General features: G+C 44.1%; 2 protein-coding genes and 1 pseudogene across 5 annotated transcripts in view; 1 reads left to right on the top strand and 2 right to left on the bottom strand.

The window, feature by feature from the left end:
• The window catches only part of DOCK1 (dedicator of cytokinesis 1), a 534,315-nt gene that overhangs the window by 445,177 nt on the left and 70,109 nt on the right, over positions 1–19,029 (bottom strand). For 2 of the 3 annotated variants that reach the window (XM_082423165.1, XM_082423167.1), the window contains exons 7-12: positions 14,528–14,663; positions 13,151–13,308; positions 11,679–11,760; positions 11,119–11,254; positions 7,253–7,325; positions 4,061–4,203 (exon numbers count right to left, since the gene is read on the bottom strand). In XM_082423165.1, coding sequence (XP_082279291.1) covers positions 4,061–4,203; positions 7,253–7,325; positions 11,119–11,254; positions 11,679–11,760; positions 13,151–13,308; positions 14,528–14,663 — 728 coding nt within the window. The remainder of the gene's footprint in view (positions 1–4,060; positions 4,204–7,252; positions 7,326–11,118; positions 11,255–11,678; positions 11,761–13,150; positions 13,309–14,527; positions 14,664–19,029) is intronic. The other variant, XM_082423166.1, reaches the window with a different exon arrangement.
• The window catches only part of INSYN2A (inhibitory synaptic factor 2A), a 248,699-nt gene that overhangs the window by 180,189 nt on the left and 49,481 nt on the right, over positions 1–19,029 (top strand). The gene's annotated exons all lie outside the window — the stretch shown is intronic.
• LOC309642885 (large ribosomal subunit protein eL39 pseudogene) lies at positions 14,672–18,736 on the bottom strand (annotated as a pseudogene). Its single transcript has 2 exons — positions 18,731–18,736; positions 14,672–18,596 (listed from the first exon to the last, which is right to left on the bottom strand). The product of its transcript is annotated as a large ribosomal subunit protein eL39 pseudogene (transcript).

Genomic DNA, 19,029 nt, shown 5'->3' on the forward strand with positions numbered 1-19,029 from the left:
AAACCAGGAGCGGGTGGCATCAGTGTGGCCGACGGCACAAAATGCAGCCCGAGGAAAGGCGAGTGTCTGCAGCACTGGGTGCTGCAGTGTGGGCCTCAGCAGGAGCCCTCCTGGGGGAGGAGAGGGGCCAGCGCTGCTGGGAGAAGGACAGGGAAGTTACAGGAGACAAAGGGCGGACAGCAGGCGAAAGACTCCACTGAGAGATCAACAGTGGAGTCAAGAGATAGTCAATACACAGAGACAGAGGGAGAATTTTTTGTTCGTTTCCTTTTCTTTTCTTTCCTTCTACATTTTTCCCCTTTCTTTCTTTTTAAGATATAACATTCCCAATTGTGAGAGGGAAAGTTGAAGAAGTAGGAGAGAAGCATAACCAATAAAAAGAGGTCTCTAAAGAGTCATCGGGGGTAGCACCCCAGCAGGGACAGGTGTATCGTTGCTCAGGATGTGCACTGCACAAGGCAACTAGCAAACGAGGCAAGTGGGAGCTAAATCCAGCCCGCACTCTGCTCACCAAGCTGTGCGTCCCGGCAGCGATGCATCTCCCCACTCACCCCGAGGACAGACCATCTCCTTCTAATTCACACAAAAGCACCACAAGCGGGACTTCCCTGGTGGTGCAGTGGTTAAGAATCCGCCTGCCAATGCAGGGGACATGGGTTCGATCCCTGGTCCGGGAAGATCCCACATGCCGCAGAGCAACTAAGCCCGTGCACCACAACTACCGAGCCTGCCCTCCAAAGCCTGAGAGTCACAACTACTGAAGCCCGCGCACCTAGAGCCCATGCTCCGCAACAGGAGAAGCCACAGCAATGAGAAGCCCGCAACGAAGAGTAGTCCCCGCTCGCCACAACTAGAGAAAGCCCGTGCGCAGCAACAAAGACCCAACGCAGCCAAAAATAAATAAATAAATAAATAAATAAATTTACATTAAAAAAAAAAAGCACCACAAGCTGGCACAGCTCCAGACCTGTAGGATGAGTGAACAGACGGACCCTTGGAGTGCCGGGCACCTAATCCCTGGCTCTGTCCTCCAGGAGAGCAGACCAGGGAAAAGGGACGCTCACAGAAGTGCAAGGGGAATTATCACTGCACATGACACTTGGCATGAACCTGGTCCCTGCTGGGGACACCAGGACGCAGCTAAATCTTAGGAGTCTGAGTCCCGAAACCTCCCAAAGGAAGGCATATCTCCAGAATAAATCTAACTCGAAGACACTTTTCAAGGACTTGCAGGAGAGGGCAAAAGTAAAGATGTCTTTCCAACACCTTTTCTTTCTCACAAGTACCAGCTTGCTCAACTAGCTGATGAACCAGTAACTTGGTGACACAACTTGTTATAACACAATTTAAACACAGAGATTAAATTTGCCCAGTTACATTGGGTTTAAAAAACACCTTCCTCAGAGGAGGAAATGAGGCCAATTTTCAAAGGAAAAGTGCATTTTAGGTTGACTTTTGCTAAACCAGAGTAACTAAACACAAAAGGGATTAGCATATCCTATATTTCAAACAACAGGAGCAGAAGTCTGGGGGTGTATAAGGACTCACCGTCCACATAAAATACCCAGCGCCTCTGGGTTCAGGGTTCAGAATAATTTGGGCTAAATATAAAAGATGTCCATTGCAACAAGTAAACATGTAGATGTTAACCTAAACTAGGCCAAAGCCTGGAGACCAGATCAGAAGGGACAGGCCATGTCCCTCCAAGTCCCTTCCACAGCTCTATGCACTTGACTGTGTGACTTGATGGGTCACCATGGATGGAAACATGGGGCTCCACTGGGCAAAACCCCGCAAACCTAGCAGCTCACTCAGTGCTGCATTCACTGGGCCCCGGGCCTCTCAGCTCTCCCTGGAATGCACTGAAATAGGCCTGAGAGTGAGCCCTGGCGAAAGGTCACTCCATCACTTCCAGTTCAAGGTCAACCCGAGCCAGTGATGTGGCCCAAGGGCATTTTGGTTCAGGAAGGCACCAACCGTCCCTCTGAAAACAATCAATGTTCTTGTCGCTTAGCTCTCACTGTGACCTGAAAGCAACCCTCCTCCCCTCAGAGTTCAAGGAATCGGGGTCCCCTGGCAACAGTCCAACTCTGTGACACAGATTTTGGCCACAGTACCAGTGAGACTGACAGAGGCGGGCCATGGGTCCTCTTTGTGAGCAAGTTCCTGCTGGCCGGCCACCAGTCTCCACTTGTCCTGTGTGACTCTGTAATAAAAGTGTATCAAAACTCTGACGACTTTGCAAGAGGAGCCGGGGGCCTGGGGCCACTGCCTCAGAGCGCTGTAATCAAACAGCTTGAATTGGATCTCCCTGTGGTTTTCCATTAAAGTGCAAATTGGGAGGGCTGGTAATTTATGAGAAGAGGGGTCCTGGGTCAGCTGAAAATTGCTCTGTCTAGAGAGGCCACGATTCATTAACGTTTTGGGTTGGGGTTTCTGTTTTGTTGTTTTCCAGGGAAGGGGGGTGGTTCATATCAAAAGAAAGCCAAAAGTCCCTGCAGAGTGATAGGGGCTGTTAATTCCTCCAGGACATTCTTTAGGTTTGATTCACGCTCTCCCTTAGAACAATGGGAAATGAATCAAGATAATTGTTTCTTAAAAGTCTGGTGACATAAGGTAACTAGACAATGAAACAGGTCTATTCATCTCAGCTCTACTGAGTTTATGGTTAAGTCTGCATCTAATCAAGGACTGAGGAACTGATATTCCCACTGGTGCTAAAAGCAGCCTCAGGTCAGAGCAACTCAGAAGGTGACTCCCCCAACTTCCCTTCCAGCTGGAAGCGGGGCCTCAGTAAACACTTGTTTTCCGGCAGCCCTCCTGGCCAGCCGAGTGCCAGCTGTCACCAGCCCGTGGTGATTGATTCATTGCCTCTGCCAACAGAGGGTCAGCCGCTGGGAAACTTGTCAGCGTGGGATTGAAAACGATGACTGCAGGCTGGGGAGCAGGGGAGGAGAAATCCCCTCGATTACAAAACTGAAGGGGAACCAGTCTGCAAAATGGAGCCACTTTCTCAGGGGGACGGGGTGCGGAAGCCCCGGAAAACAAGGTGGCAGTGATTAGTTCACAACCCGAGTGAGGAAAAACCAGCGAGAAGAAGAGCACGTGGGGGGGGTGGGTGATGCTGAATGTCTCTCTGTGTCTCTAAGCAGCAAGGTGGAATCACAGGCAGTGGACAGTTATTTTATTCTCTTGTGAAGTCATTCAAGTGTTCTGGACAGAGGAGGTGGCTGGAGAAGTCTGAGGAAAGCCAACAGAGGAGCTGCTTCCAGTTCTATCAACTCTGGGCTCTTTCCAAACATTTCATTGTATCCTAGTCAGTTTTCTCCTCTCATCCAGGAGCTTGGCTCTCAGCAATGCTTACAAAGATGATCGGCAAGAAAACCCTCATAGGCTGTACATCAGGGACAATGAGTACACCATTACCCAACACTGCCACCATCATCATTATCAGCATCAGCAGAACCATCAGTATCATTGTTATCATCATCACCATCATTGTCATTATCATATCAATATCACCATCATCAATATTATCATCACCATCACCATCATCATCATGTCATTATCACCATCATCACCATCATCATCATCACCACCATCATCATCATTGTTGTCATTTTCATCATCATCAATATCATCATCATCATCATCATCAGTATCATCATCACCATCATTGTCATTATCATATCAATATCACCATCATCAATATTATCATCACCATTATCACCATCATCATGTCATTATCACCATCATCATCATCACCATTATCATCACCATCATCATCACCATCATCATCATCATCACCATTATCATCACCACCATCACCATCATCATCATCATCACCATTATCATCATCATCATGTCATTATCACCATCATCATCATCACCATTATCATCACCATCACCATCATCATCATCACCATTATCATCATCATTGTTGTCATTTTCATCATCAATATCATCATCATCATCATCATCAAACTAAAATTCAAACCACAGCATGTTCCCAAGTTCATGTAAATGGACTCTTATAGAAACAAAACCATAGAATACATACCCTGGCCCTTGTGGTTGACTTCTTTGGCAGCAATGACTTTGTTTATAACAGTCTGAAGGAAGTCATTCTCCCCCGCCACCCTGGGTGAAAAACGGGATGACATGTTCAGCGGCTTGTGTCGAATGGCGTCGTCCAACGCGAGCCTGGAGGGCACGGGACGACCAAGACCACAGGAGACAAAGGGGCACAGGGACCCAGAGGTCACGGTAACAAGGGAACACAAGAGATCATCATCACCGAGTGCGAGAGAGAGTCATCACAAGTCAATGCACGACAAAGGACAGGATAGGTGACAAGAGACACAGGGAAGAGCATTGATCAGGAAAATGCTGAACCACACGAGAGAAGTAAAGCAAACGAGGTCGACCCTATCCCCAGGAAATAGAGGTGAACCAGAGCCCCACTCCATGTCTATCAGACAATTTACAAAAAGGGAACTTATCTGAAAATAACATGGTCGAACAGCATTTAATCCCAAGGAATGTTTATGACCATTTCTTCTTTTTCATTAATTCTTGACCATATAGCATAGGTCAAGGGGTGGGTGCTTTGAAGGGAAAAGCAAAATCAAGACAAAAAAACAAAAGATCCCTCGGACCTAACTGCTTGGGAAGCTTGGGTAGCAACCACTCTGCTCCGTCAGACTGTGTACTCAACGTAGCCTAAAATAACTAAATGTGAAAAGAATGGCATAATCTTCAGAGAACACAACTACAATGCCTGAAGAGTAAAACTGTGACACAATTATGAATGTAAATCATCAATGTTTTGGGGACTCATGGATCAGGAGCTTTTAATAGAAGCTGCACTAGGACTGAGAAAATAAAAACAAACAGGCGACATGGGCAAAGGGAAATACCATGTAGCACAGCAAAGCACAATATGCAATAAGCAAGAAAATATATGTCATGTATATAATGTTTAAAATTATTTCTAGAAACTAGGACAAGTGCTATTTATCACTTGAGCCCACATTACTCAAGAAAGCTGAGGGCTATTTTCATTTACTTCACCAAGTTAAAAAAGACAGAGAGAGAGAGAAGCGTACCCTATGCTTCCTTCCCTAAAATTTATCCTGTGGTATAATAAATCAGTTTTAATGGAGCAAAAAATGGGTTTCATTAGCATGGCATTTCCCAAGGAACTACTTTCATTGCTTATTTTGCTATTAAAATCATGCTTCTCTTTTGTTTCTAACACTGAACATATGAATCTGTATATCAGTCTTCCTTTAATGGAGCAAGAAGTCACAAATTACAGCAAGAATTGAGCATGTAATAATATTTTTTAAAGTGGACATTTCACTACAAGAGAGAAAAAGATGGCAGCAAGATGCCACCTCAAGTAGGTCATAGCACGTCCCGGTGAAACTGAGATTAGTGAGTCTAAAACTAACCCCCCTCACTTTTCAAACCATAACCCAAGTTTTTTTTTCCCTTGACTTTTCCCAGAAGACACTAGTAGACAACAGGTAATTTCAATGCAGTGGTGCATTTGGGCATCAAGAAACTCTGAGGTCTAATGAATAAAACGGCATTCAAAACATCACTGGGCTGCATTGTTTTTCTCATGGGCAACTTAATATTACCGTTTTATAATGGTGTATTTTAGTTATTACCTCAATATCTGCCCATGTTCCAAGATTATGTTCTCCTTGTTTACTAAAGAAACTTCCAGATTCTGCAGAATGGAGTTCCCTTTGTAACTTTCTTCACCAGGTATGATTCCAAAGTATCACGTTCCAACAGAACGTTCTATGATGACGGGAATGTTCTCTACCTGCACTGACCAATCTGGTAGCCACTAGTCACCTGTGGTACTGAAGACTTTAAATGGAACTAGTGTGACGGACACACTAAATATTTAATTTTAGTTAATTTTCATGAATTGAAATGGCCACACGTGGCTAGTGGTTACAGTGTTGGACAGAAGAATAAATCTAAAGCAATGAAGCCACAAAAAACCTTCGCCTCCAGGTGTGTAGTGAGATACGTAAAAGTGAACCCCAATTTCAAGCACGTTAATGCAAGGTTTTCTGTTATTCTAAATGCCTACTGAGCCATGCTTCAAGATGCTGTCTGACCAGATCACCTGCCTGCAAAGGAAACCACTCTGTTCCACCTTGAACAAGTGGTTCTCAAGCCCGGGGTTGAAGGCGCGGTCCGTCGTGCAAAGACAGGGGTGCAAAGGGAGACCACCTCCCACCTCCTGCTCCCCCATCCCCCCAGGACAGGACTCCTCCCACCACCGGCCAACCTCCAAACCCCCTCAGCCAACACCTGAAAACAACCAAAACTGGCTAAAATAAAATTTCTTTCAAGCCTGGAATCACTTAAGTAGAAACAGAAATGAGGAGAAAAGACAGAATGCAGGGCACTATGACAGGTCATTCTAACTCGATTTATAATTTACTCTTTCTTCTAAGATTTCACACCACCAGGAGGAAGCCCCCTCTTGCAGCTAACCTAAACCCCTCTAATTCCTCCTCCTTTCTCTCTGTCTAAGGTGGAGAAGTGCCCTTGAAGGGACTACAGACCATTATCCAGGTGCCCTCTGGCTTTAATCTCCGGGGAAATAACACCAATTCTTTCAGCCTTTTCCACGGGAACTACCTTCAAATCGGAGAATCAATTTAATGAATCTCCTCCAAGTGCTTTCCAAGCACGCCTCTCTATAGACTTCAGGTCAGAACTAGACAAACCCTAAAAATGGCAAGCACAGACAACGTCCACTTGAGGCAGCCCCGGAGACAGAAAAATCACAAGTACTATTTCTCGCTTTACAAAAGAATTCATTCCTATTGTGTGTGGTTTTTGTATTTTGAAGACAGCAACTTCCCATGAGGAATTTGAAACTACTGTATTTTGAAAATGTGAATAGCCACTAGAATAAATCAATTATGTAAAGAAACATGCATGCTCAGATTGGAATTGTAATTCTGAGTGTCCTACATGATAAGGCAATCAGGGATCACATGTAAAATCTTCTACTTCCAAGACCGTAAACTTTAACCCAGGTTTCTTGAGACTACAAAAATGCCCTTCACTAGAGCAGCGACTAAACAGATGTTTCATTATTATTAAATAATCAATTCCTGTTTGTGCTGAATTTATACACTGAATTATGAAGATAATTATTACAAACATACATTTTCCATATTCTATCTGGTTAAGTACTTTGCCCCATACTTACGGCTGAAAGGGAATGAAATGCTGTTTGTCTTCATCATCTACTTTTCCATTTATTATATCTGTTACATCCATCACTGGGGACAAGAAAAGAACACAGGTGGTTTTGTTTAAATGCTATCATCATAGAAAACAAACGAACAAAAGAACGTCAGAATGCCCTCTGACCAACAACAAGCATAAACTGGTGGAATTTTTTTACATTCAAGTTTAAAGTATTTCCATGTTTGAAAGACCAATTAAGTTATCTGAAAACACCAGCCCAAATGGGGTTGGGGCTTAAACAGCAGAGTTCTACTTAATAAATTCCTTGGTCTATTATCCAACTGGCACTGACGGAGTTGCATTTTCCAGTAGAACCTTGTGTGGTGATGAAATGTTCTATCCCAAGGGGCATCTAAAATGTGGCCAGTGGAATGGAGGAACTGAATTTTTACTCTGATTTCATTTTTATGCCAAAATAGCCACATGTGGCAGGGCGACCATACTGGACAGCACTGTTCTGGAGCCTCACATCGGCCACTGCACGGCCCCAATAAGGAAACGGTAAATAAAGTGGCTACGGTTTACCCACCCCGTGCTGGCATCTGTGGACACCATTTCAAGAAACACTGGACAGCTTAATCCCCACACTCACCTACTGTATGGCTGAGGAAACTAGGCTCAAAGACCTGAATGAATTTGCCCAAAATCTGGTAGCTGGAACATCACCGATGCCCAGCTCAGACCAACACAGCGAGAAACCCCAAGAACAGCCCTAGGGGCACTGGACACATGCTCTGTCTCTGCTCAGCTACCACAACTGACTGCAGGTAAGTGAGCAACACGCCTCATTTATTTCCTTCTGCACAATCCCCTCTTTAACAACATACAATCATATATTAAAAATGGTGACAATTTCCATTTCTACCACCTCCCTCCACCCAAAAAAGGGGGAAGGGGTTTGCAGGACCAGAACAGAAACATCCCACCTACTGTTAAGATGCTCATATGGCCAAGACCACATCTTTACCACCAGTGCTGAACCAACAAATAGAGCTCATTTTTCAGCCCAAGTCCAATCAGCCTTTGGTATTTGCAGCAGCAGCTCAGACAACTGGCTCCATATGGGTCAGAACAAGTGAGTCTGAACCCAGGAGACTACCTCCTACAGCCCGGGCCGCAGTGAGCAGCCTTCCTGTGTCCGCAGACCTCTCTCCTCTGGGACTCATCCCACCAGCTGACTTATGAGTCTCTCTGATAATCCAGCTCCCTTGTCAAAGCCCCATCTCTAGCCCTGGACACATCCAGGAGCCCAGCAACGACTGGCAGGAAGGCAGCATGTGAGCAAGAAACACAACCTAGGTCTGAGCCCCAGTAAGTTGACAGCAGCCTTAGCTCTGCTACTTCCTGGGAGTGACAGCCCCTTTGGGCCCCCAGCCCAGTCTCAGAGGGAAAGGCGTTGAAATCGCCCATCACCATGTCTTTCCCTCACTGGTCTTTAGCACACAGGCCCTGGCGAAGGAAGTTCTCACTGTGATTGGGACTTTGGGCATCAAAGGTCCCCGTTGCCCAGGGAAGAAATGGAGGACTTGGGGGTGTCACCCCCAAACTAACAGCCCAAGCGTTTCAGTGTTCAGGTACGAGGGTCCATCTTAAGAAAGCCCAGAGTCCACTACTGGGCAGATACCCTGAGAAAACCATAATTCAAAAAAGAGACATGTACCCCAATGTTCACTGCAGCACTGTTTACACTAGTCAGGACATGGAAGCAACCACAGTATCCATCGACAGAGGAATGGATAAAGAAGATGTGGCACATATATACAATGGACTATTACTCAGACATAAAAGGGAATGAAATTGAGTTATTTGCAGTGAGGTGGATGGACCTAGAGTCTGTCGTACAGAGTGAAGTCAGTCAGAGAGACAAAAACAAATACCGTATGCTAACACGTATATATGGAATCTAAAAAAAAAAAAGGTTCCGAAGAACCTAGGGGCAGGACAGGAATAAAGACACAGACGTAGAGAATGGACTTGAGGACATGGGGAGGGGGAAGGGTAAGCTGGGACGAAGTGAGAGAGTGGCATGGACATATATACACTACCAAATGTAAAACAGATAGCTAGTGGGAAGCAGCCACATAGCACAGGGAGATCAGCTCGGTGCTCTGTGACCACCTAGAGGGGTGGGATGGGGAGGGTGGGAGGGAGATGCAAGAGGGAGGGGATATGGGGATATATGTACACATATGGCTGGTTCACTTTGTTGTACAACAGAAACTAACACAGTATTGTGAAGCAATTATACTTCAATAAAAATCTATTAAAAAAAAAAAAAAGAAAGCCAAGAGTCCAGCTGTATATGGTCACCAAGGGCGTGCGACAGAGGAGGACCTAAACGGCCCAGAAACATGACATCACACGATGCAGGGGGTAGACGGAAGGTGGCGTCAGGATGCTGGTGATGGAGGAGGGACAGCACAGGTAGAAAGCCAAGAAGGCAGGGATGAGAAGCAGGCTGGAGGGGCGACGGGCCGGGCGGGCTGGAGTGACGCCTCCCTACAGCCTGCTCCTAGCAACTGGGCACCAAGCATCCAGGTGGCCAAGACGCACAGCATCCGCTTCTAGGGGTTCATCCTCTCCCAACAGTCAGAAGAGATGCAAAGATCCAAGTTCAAGGATGTGCACTGCCCACCTGGGCAAGAATATGTTTTAATAGCGCCCCAGACTGTGTATATGATTGTATAACTGCAAATGAGAAATACACTTAGTGCTGAGAATCGTTGCCTTAAAAGATTTACCTTTTGTGCCCAAAATGTACATGGCCACATCGCACGATGAAATGTCCTCCCTCCGTCTCAGAGCAGATAGGAGTAGGAAGTTGGGAAATACAGAAGCAGAATGCTCAGGTCCTTACGTAGTATCTGTAGAAACTCACCAGCTCAACAGCTCAGGAAAGCCAGCCCTCTGGGATGAACGTGGACGGTAAGAGATCGCTTGCCCCCTCCCTACCTCACCCCACGGCTCACTTTTGCTCTGAACCTAAAACTGCTCTAAAAATAAAATCTATTTAAAAGGGGCCAAAACAAAACGAAACGAAACTAAGCCCTGAGTTTCCTGATAGCCCAGGTAAAGTGTCCTTCCATCTCCGCTCATACAAGAAATCCAGCGATGTATCAGAAATGAGGAATTTCTCACATACCTATTGATGTAAATCCCAAGAATCACAAAAAGGACAGGAAGAAATACAGGGCTAGGTAATGAAACTCCACTGCAGCCATCAAATCGTGAGAGAAAATCACTTCCCAAACCGTGAAAAATGAGAGTGACACTGAAAGAGGTCAACTAATTAGGACATCCTGGGGACACTTTCCTCTCCCCTCCACAGAAGTAACTCAGCACTCCCTTTACTTGTGCCGTCACCAAAAACAAAACAAAACAGAGCACACGTCCACAGAATAAAAGGTCCCTATGTGAAGAGAACTCTGTCCTCTCCGGGCTTTCTGCTCCTACCTTTTCATCCCTTTGACCATTCTGCGTAAATTCATTCCTAAATCAATCAGTCACCAAGTCCAGAAACCCTGCAACCCTCCAGTGACCGGTTTCCCTCCAGGTTGAGCATGCGGGTCAGGGTCTCCTCCAGGAGACAGGATCCACTTTCACACCAAATATATAATTTGCACCTGAAGCTTGTGGAGCAAAGACCCTGAGCTGCATGTGGACCTGAACCCATGCAGAGAAGAACGAATAGACTTTTTTTTTTTCCTCTCCAACAGGAAAGCTTATAAATCAAGCAGCCCACTGTCCAATATTCAATGGCAGCTCATATTCACAGCAAAGGTGATGATCTTGAAACTCTTAAGAAAAAGGAAAGAAATGGATTACCAGCCACCCCGAAAGGCCGCCGCAAGCCGGAGGTCAGCTTCCTTGTGTTATTGTCTCTCAGTTCCATGCGACCCACTCGAACAATCTGACACACAAAACTGATTTTCTCCCTTTTCAGGTCTTTGCTTCCGAGATCCTAGAAATATTAATTTCCATAAGTTATTTTGGAGAACCAATTACTCAATGCAGGTTCAATTGAAACAGACAGTAGAAAGATGGATTGCGACTCTTTTCTCCAACCAGTTTTTAGCATTTTAATAAGTCATTCACAAGACAAAAAGGAGCTGAATCACAGAAGTCAATTAGCATTAAATGAATTTAAAATCCAAGTTTAAGAGACATACTCAATGTAATGGAGTACACATCTTTGTTGTGGGGATTCTAAGGGTAGCTAGAGACCCAGAAGATTCCTGGGCAGTTATGTTATTATAGTAAATTAACAAGTATTAAAAGCATCCCAAGGACCCATGCTCTAGTGTGGTGAGAAGTCAGACGGCGGTCATTAAAAATAGTCATTAGAATGGTGGGCAATTCAAATGAACATCTTTGGTTGCACTTACAGTGAAAACAGCTCGCAAATTATGTAATCTGTCTATATCTTTAGGCAATCCTGAACTTGACCAGCGAACCAGGTAGTTTTCACTTGAAAAAAAGAAATAAAAGCACATTAATTTCCCAAATAGAACAGGGTACCAAATGTACATCCACACTGACTTTTAATGAATACCACGGAGGTCCACTATGCAGACAACTAAATGGGCTCAGAACTATCAACCACGTCAGATACAGCTGCTCTGCCATTAACATATAAGCAATTTCCATACAGGATAGTATGCAAGGACGGCCTATACAAAATCCTTGAGATTTTAATTTTGGATGTCCAGGGTTATAATTCCAAAGGAACTATATGCAAACGGCATTTCAAAGTTTTTATTACTTTTTTAACCACTTTTTTAAATTGAAGTATAGTTAATTTACAATGTTGTGTTAGTTTCAGGTGCACAGCACAGTGATTCAGTTATATACATAAGTATTCTTCTTCATATTCTCTTCCGTTATAGGTTATTACAAGACACTGAATATAGTTCCCTGTGCTATACAGTAGGTCGTTGTTGTTTATTTTACACAGTTGTGTGTATATGTTAAAAGTTTATTATGAAAAGCATATTTGTTCACTTGGAACAATTATAGTCTCACATTCACCATTCATTCATTTATAGTATAAAGTAAAACTGTCTGATTATTTCAGAGCCTGACACAAACCAAATATGACCTAAAAATACATACTGAATCCTACAACAAGAAGAAATAAAGTCCTTATCAGAAGTGGCAATGAAATTTGTTGTTTTCTGTCATATACTAAGTTTTTAAATTTTCAATAACACGAGTGAAGATTCTAGACTTTTAAAACACACACATACACACACACACACACACACACACAGTTTAAACCATACTTTTTCCCTCTGGACAAAGAGAAAGTTATACTGAGGAACAAAAACAAGAACTGAGAAAGAGAGCACATGAGAAAGGACAGACATGGCAGAGATGGGATTTACAATATTTTATTGAACAAACATTTTTTGAGAGCCTTTACATAGCAGGCACCGTTCTAGACACTGTATCCCAGCCAACCATCTTGGAGAAATAACAGTAGGTCAAAGGTCCAGAAATGACATTCACAGAGAACCAAAGCTCGAAAAAGCAAGATTAAGACAAGAGCAATATATTGGGTGGGGCTGGGGGGGGTGGTCAACAAACAAAACATCCTCTAAAGACAATATAGGAAGCATGACTTCAACCTGTAGTTGCCAGGTCCTTATAACATTACAAGACTACAGCTTTACCATCAAATATCCACGTACGCGCAGGAAAGCTGACCCTGACGCAGAGTTCAGCTACCCGGGGGAAGTCTGGCCAGCTGATCAGCCCTAGGGCTCCCTGCAAGAGCAAGACTTTGTGGGGGGGTCCTGAGGCCATCTTCCCAACAGTAACCAAAGAGGAAAGACAGCAGCCAGGGAATGTCACTGACCTGATGAACTTGGACTCCACAGGGTCATACAGAGACATGAGCACTTCAGCATCTTCTCCGATTTTACACACCACGTTTTTGAGGTTGACAAACAAGGCCAGAGAAGGGGTGGCAGCAAACTTGGCTTGCCTGTTAATGTCTATGTTCTGCTTCTGAGACTGTCAGTGGAAATAAAACAACACAACAGAAAGTCGACAAGAGCAACACTCTTGGCTACCGCTTGCTTTGTTCATTCCCGACAGAACAGAAAACCATGTGAAAGTAGCTGCAATAACACAGCAGAGCCCTTCATGCAGTGTCTTCCTTGTCCTCACCTGACACTCTCATCACAGGCACGCATCCAACTGAAAATAACAGCGCCCTGTGCGATGGTCCCAGTCCCACAGCAGCTTACACTGAGTATTTTCTTCAGATACAAAACATTTAGGGGCCCAGTCAATGAATCAGAATGGAGACTACATGTGGAGCTGCTTGTTTACTTTTTGGTTCTCCCATTAGATCAAACCCTCCGAGGACATCTCTGTTATTCATCATTATGGCCTCAGTGACCTGGCACAGAGTAGGTGCTCAACAGTTGCTGAATGGATGGATGGCTCCATCAGGCAATCGAGTTCTCAGTATCAACTACATAAAAGATACCATTAAAGGCCATGGAAGATGAACAAGATCAATAAGATACGTGTTCCCTGCCCTCACTGAGCTTATTTTTTTAAATTAATTCTTATTGGAGTATAGTTGCTTCACAGTGTTGTGTTAGTTTCTACTGTACAGCAAAATGAATCAGCCTTACAGATACATATATCCCCACATTTTTGGATTTCCTTCCCACTTAGGTCACCACAGTGCATTAAGTAGAGTTCCCTGTGCTCTACAGTATGTTCTCATTAGTTGTCTATTTTATACGTAGTATCCATAGTGTATATGTGTCAATCCCAATCTCCCAGTTCTTCCCACCCCCCGTTCCCCCTCGGTATCCATACATTTGTTCTCTACATCTGTGTCTCTATTTCTGCTTTGCAAATAAGATCATTGAGCTTAGATATGTCACTCTCCTACTCCTATCAAAGAGGAAACACAGAATCGAGTATTGTTTCCCATGAGCTAAGATCACAAAGCCAATGTCATTAAAATCCTGCCCCCTGAGCTGAAGCACCCCCCTCAAGGGATGAAATGCTTTCAGGTCATCAGCAGCATGTTTTTGACGCTGGGCTCCATTCCACCCCTTGTTGTATGAAATATACTGTGTAGCTGTGCCTTTTCAGGTCCTTTTCAGTGCACATAATGGGCATCACTGGTGATGTTTTACTAATGTAGTGAACAGCTGCTGAGAAAATGTGCTCCATATGTAAATGGCATATTACAGAGAAGTGAACTTACCTTTTCTTCTTGTAATCTTTCCTCCACTTGTTTAGAAGCTACTTCGTGAGCTCTGAAAAGACTAATCGTGCTAGTTAGTTCTGGATCCAGAATGTTCCCATCTTCATCTCTCACCACCAAGTCCAAATCAAGGATCCTAGAACAACAAGAATTCAGAACTTCACAATCCAAGGGCTTTGAATTCTCTAACAAACTTCAGTCCCAGCAACTGAGCAGAAAACATCACGGAAAGTCGGGGTCATCCACACAATATTAGGAAACACAGTTCTGCAAGGTCACTGCCTTTAACTTAAAATGTATACCCTTGGAATTAAAAAAAAAAAACTTATTCAGTTTTTACTTCCATTGCCATAGTGGCTTTGTCTTACAGATCTACAAAGTCCAAATGAAATGTATGTTGCTAATTACCATGTGAACTGTATGGACAGTTTAAAGCACACACATGCCATGTATATACTGCGGCATATGTGTGTATATAAACTTGCGTGTGTACGTGTACGTATATACAGTCACGTGCCCACCAGTATGCCCAAATATATACAGCTGGTGGCTGGGGAGAGGTGAGAGGAAGGAAAAGCTGGAGCAGAGGCACACCCACCGCTCCATTTCCTCACCACTGTCTCTGGCAGGTTCCACTGCACTACTTTCCTTCTACCTAGAGTCAGTTCTAATCCCTTAATTAGACCAACAGAAGATTTTTGATAAAGACGTTCTACTGTTTCGACATAGAACATATGCAAGTCATCCACAGTAATGTTAAGCAACTTTCTGGCCAGATGGCTAAATGGAGTAGCCAACTTAAAACACAGGCAGCATCTGACTAATAAACCTGTCCGTCTATATCTGGAAATGTTTTTTGGCAACGTTCTCTCCATTTCCCCAAATCCAACGAAATAGTTGGGTGATTTTTACCACAATGTTTATTTAAAGAATAAACAAAAGCAATTATATAAAGAAAGAAACCAAGAGCTGTGCTACGGTGGTGTGTTCTGGTGTCCTTTTAATAAGACATGAGGATCTTAACCACAGATGCCTTATACTTTGCCTTTGGGATTTTTCCTCCTCCTCTTAACAAGTCTATAGAAGCAGGACATTTTTATTTTTTTTAACCATACAACAAAGGAAAACATCTTTTGAAATGAAGATAAATTTCAATTAGAGAACATGTTTAACAGTTACAAGTTGAAGAGGAAAGTTGACTTGGCAGTAAAACTTCCATTTAGATGAACTAATCTCTGACTTCCCCGAAGGTCACACATCTTAAAGCTACGCGTGAAGGAGCCTGATAACGTGTCGAGCGGGTTTAGTTCTGTGGGCTGTGCTGGACCACTGCACTATTTGTGGAAGGCAACCACAAAAACCTCATTTTGTCCTGTTAATATATCTGCTGAGCAAACTCACTGATGGTGAAACAAGACCAACTGGGCCTCTTGGCAGCAAGAGGGTCAACAGGCTTTTAAACAAATAGAGGCTTTTCCCTTTGCATGAAAAGAACCTTAGTGGTTGTAATGATTGTGACGGGTTTCAAGAGGTACAGGAAATAAACCTTTTATGCTCTTATTAGCTGTCTTTGTAACAAGATTCACCAATTTGGTAAAGCCCCTCCCTCTGAAATATTACTGCTCGTCCCCTGGGAGGAGCCAGTGCTGGTGTGGGTGGAGTCAATGCTAATGAAGTGGGATCCGTTCTGATGTGGGTGGGGTCAATGCTAATGAAGTGGGATCCGTTCTGATGTGGGCAGAGTCAATGCTAATGAAGTGGGATCCGTTCTGATGTGGGTGGGGTCAATGCTAATGAAGTGGGATCCCTTCTGATGTGGGCAGAGTAAATGCTAATGAAGTGGGATCCGTTCTGATGTGGGCAGGGCCAGGGCTGGCACGGGCAGGGTCACTGCTGTTTAGGGTGGGTAGGGGTTCCTGTTCTGGTGTGGGCAGGGCCAGTGCTGGTGTGGGCAGAACTACAAAGCATCTGGCTTTAGGAGGACTCGCCAGAAGGTCCTGCAGGCCACACAGAATCAGGCTCCCTGAGAAGCAGAGGCTCTGGCCGTGCTCCAGCCTGCTGTGTACATCCTGCCATGTACCTCAGGCCTGCCAGTACAGATGGTCAGACCATTTCACAAAGGAGGAAACCTAAGCTCAGAGAAACATCTAAAAGACCCCCGGGCCTGGATTCTGAGCCAGAACCCTCTCATGGCAGAGCCCATGCTCCTTCCAGAATGCCACGTGGGAACTGCCACAGGAAGCAGTCTCTCAGGGATCTTCACACCAACCACTCCATGCGCTGTTCTCAGCAGCTGGTGTTCCGGTGGTTCTGAATCCAGACTGAGCCTCCATGTGAAGGTACATTGCAGCAGAGCAAGGGGCTCTAACACCATTAGAAACTAAATCCGTGGAAGCCCAAAGCACCCCCGGGGAGGGGGGGGGTACCCCCTGAAATTACGTGCAAAATTGTGTGTGTGTGTATGTGTATGTGTTATGTATGTGCACTTTCCTAGAGAGATGGTCCATGACCTTAATCACATTCTCAAATGTCTCCCAGAAACCATTTTAAAATCCGACTTTCAACACAGTGATTTTATTTTCTACTATTTTGTTTTCTGAAGAAGGAACTAAAAAGATATGCACAGAGTATTGGGCTTTAGAGGAGTTATGGAGCAGATCTGAGTTCCTTGGGCAAAAACCTATCTTGTTAAGGACTGCATTTCCTATCAAAGTAGTAAATTACGTTTGGAAATACTTCCTTTCTTAACTAGATTGTTCCATGACATAATGTATTTTGGCTTCCCGCGGCCAAATTAAGCAGGTAGTTTCTGGACATAAGTTCAAAATATGATACTCCAAGAGAAAATAAAATCAAAGCTCCAAAAGTTTGGTTTTTTAGGCAGGTGGTCTTGAAATGGGTTTCACTGCAGCAATATCTAATATCCTATACCCAGAAATCTCTGGCTTTCTGGGGGAAAAAAAATTAAAAAGCCTTCTCCTGTAGCCTTTTCTAATCCAAACATTACATCTTACTAATAATGCAGCTTTTAAAACCTTTTCACGCTTGAAAGCCTGAATTACCAGAAAACAAAACTGTTATAATTCTGATTTTACAAAACACTTTTTTAGTTTTTCCAGGGCTCCCTTCAGCTGAATGGAGCTAGTTTCTGAGCTTTACGTCCTAATGTGTAAAATGAGGAGGTCGGACTAAACCAGGAGTTTCCCAATCTCCTGTCCATCACAGTGCAAGTCTGTTTTTAAAGACTGGGATTTCTAGCTAGCATTCCAGACATCAGCAATCAGGATCTTAAGGAGTGGTTCCCAGGATTCCATATTTTGAAAGCTTTCCAAGTGATTCTGATATAGACCAGCATGTGGTGGGTCCTGTGACCAGATACTTTTTAAGGCTTCTTGTAGCTCTGACATTATATGAACAGTCAAATAGCTTTCCGGTAGAAAAGGGCGTGGCCTCATTCTGGTTACAGGACCTGGGAGAACTGGGATGCCGTGCATGAGAAATGCACGCCCACACTAGAACACGCATCTCTGTGGGAGAGTGAGAGCACCACTGTTAAAGGCATTCAAGCAGAGCTGGGCGGCGCCCTGCTGTAAATGGGAACTTTTGCATGACACATGCTCCTGTAAAACAATTATGTGTTGTTTATATCGAAAATGCAAATTTAGCTGGCTGTATTTTTTTTTCCAACAAAAGGTCTCACATATTTATTATTAAGCCAAAGCACTAGTGCAGAAAAACTGACACAAAAATAAAACACATCCGGCTGTTCAGATAGTAGTGATGGTCTCAGAGAGATATGGTAAGATGCAAGTGATCTTGACCCAGCATAAACGTGTGCCACCTCATGCGACGCTCCTTATAGACCCAGCTTGGTTCTTCTCCAATGTCTTCTCTTGGAATTGTACCTGATTTTATTACCAGTTTTCATTCGAATCCACTGGGGAATAGGACAATTCTCCTTTTGTTCCTTGGCCAGGAATCGCTTGATCCTGAAAGTCTTGTGAGAAGACACGGCAAGGAGCAAATTCAACCACACATAGGATGACGGAGAAGAGAAGAGACCAGCTGGCTGTATTTTTGTTCATCAAATCTGGCGTCCCTACACTGGTGACAAGTTTTAAGGTGCCCTTCGATGCCCCTTCCAACTTTCAGAACACAGGATTGCACAGAAAGAAACCTGGTGCTTGTTACTACACAAAGTACCCCCATGTCTGGACTCAAGGTCAAATACTGTCAGCAGAAAGGAAAAGTTCCGCATCAGGGGAATCACTGTGCGGTCCCCTCTGGAAGAGTGACAATGACAGGTTACCCCAGGCCCATCTTCTTGAAAAAAATACTTTTCAACAATGACTCGGAAAACTCCTGATCTTCAGGATCCGAGAGAATATAGCTCATCCTTTTAAAAATGAAACCCGTGCCATTATTTTGATGTTAGAAATTTTGTTTTATCGTAAGATAGGATTATATTCTCCTCAAGGTTTATGGGGATGCTATTATATTGG

The sequence above is a fragment of the Balaenoptera physalus genome, assembly GCF_965194825.1.
Source record: "Balaenoptera physalus genome assembly, chromosome: 14".
In the NCBI taxonomy this organism is placed as follows: Eukaryota; Metazoa; Chordata; class Mammalia; order Artiodactyla; family Balaenopteridae; genus Balaenoptera; species Balaenoptera physalus.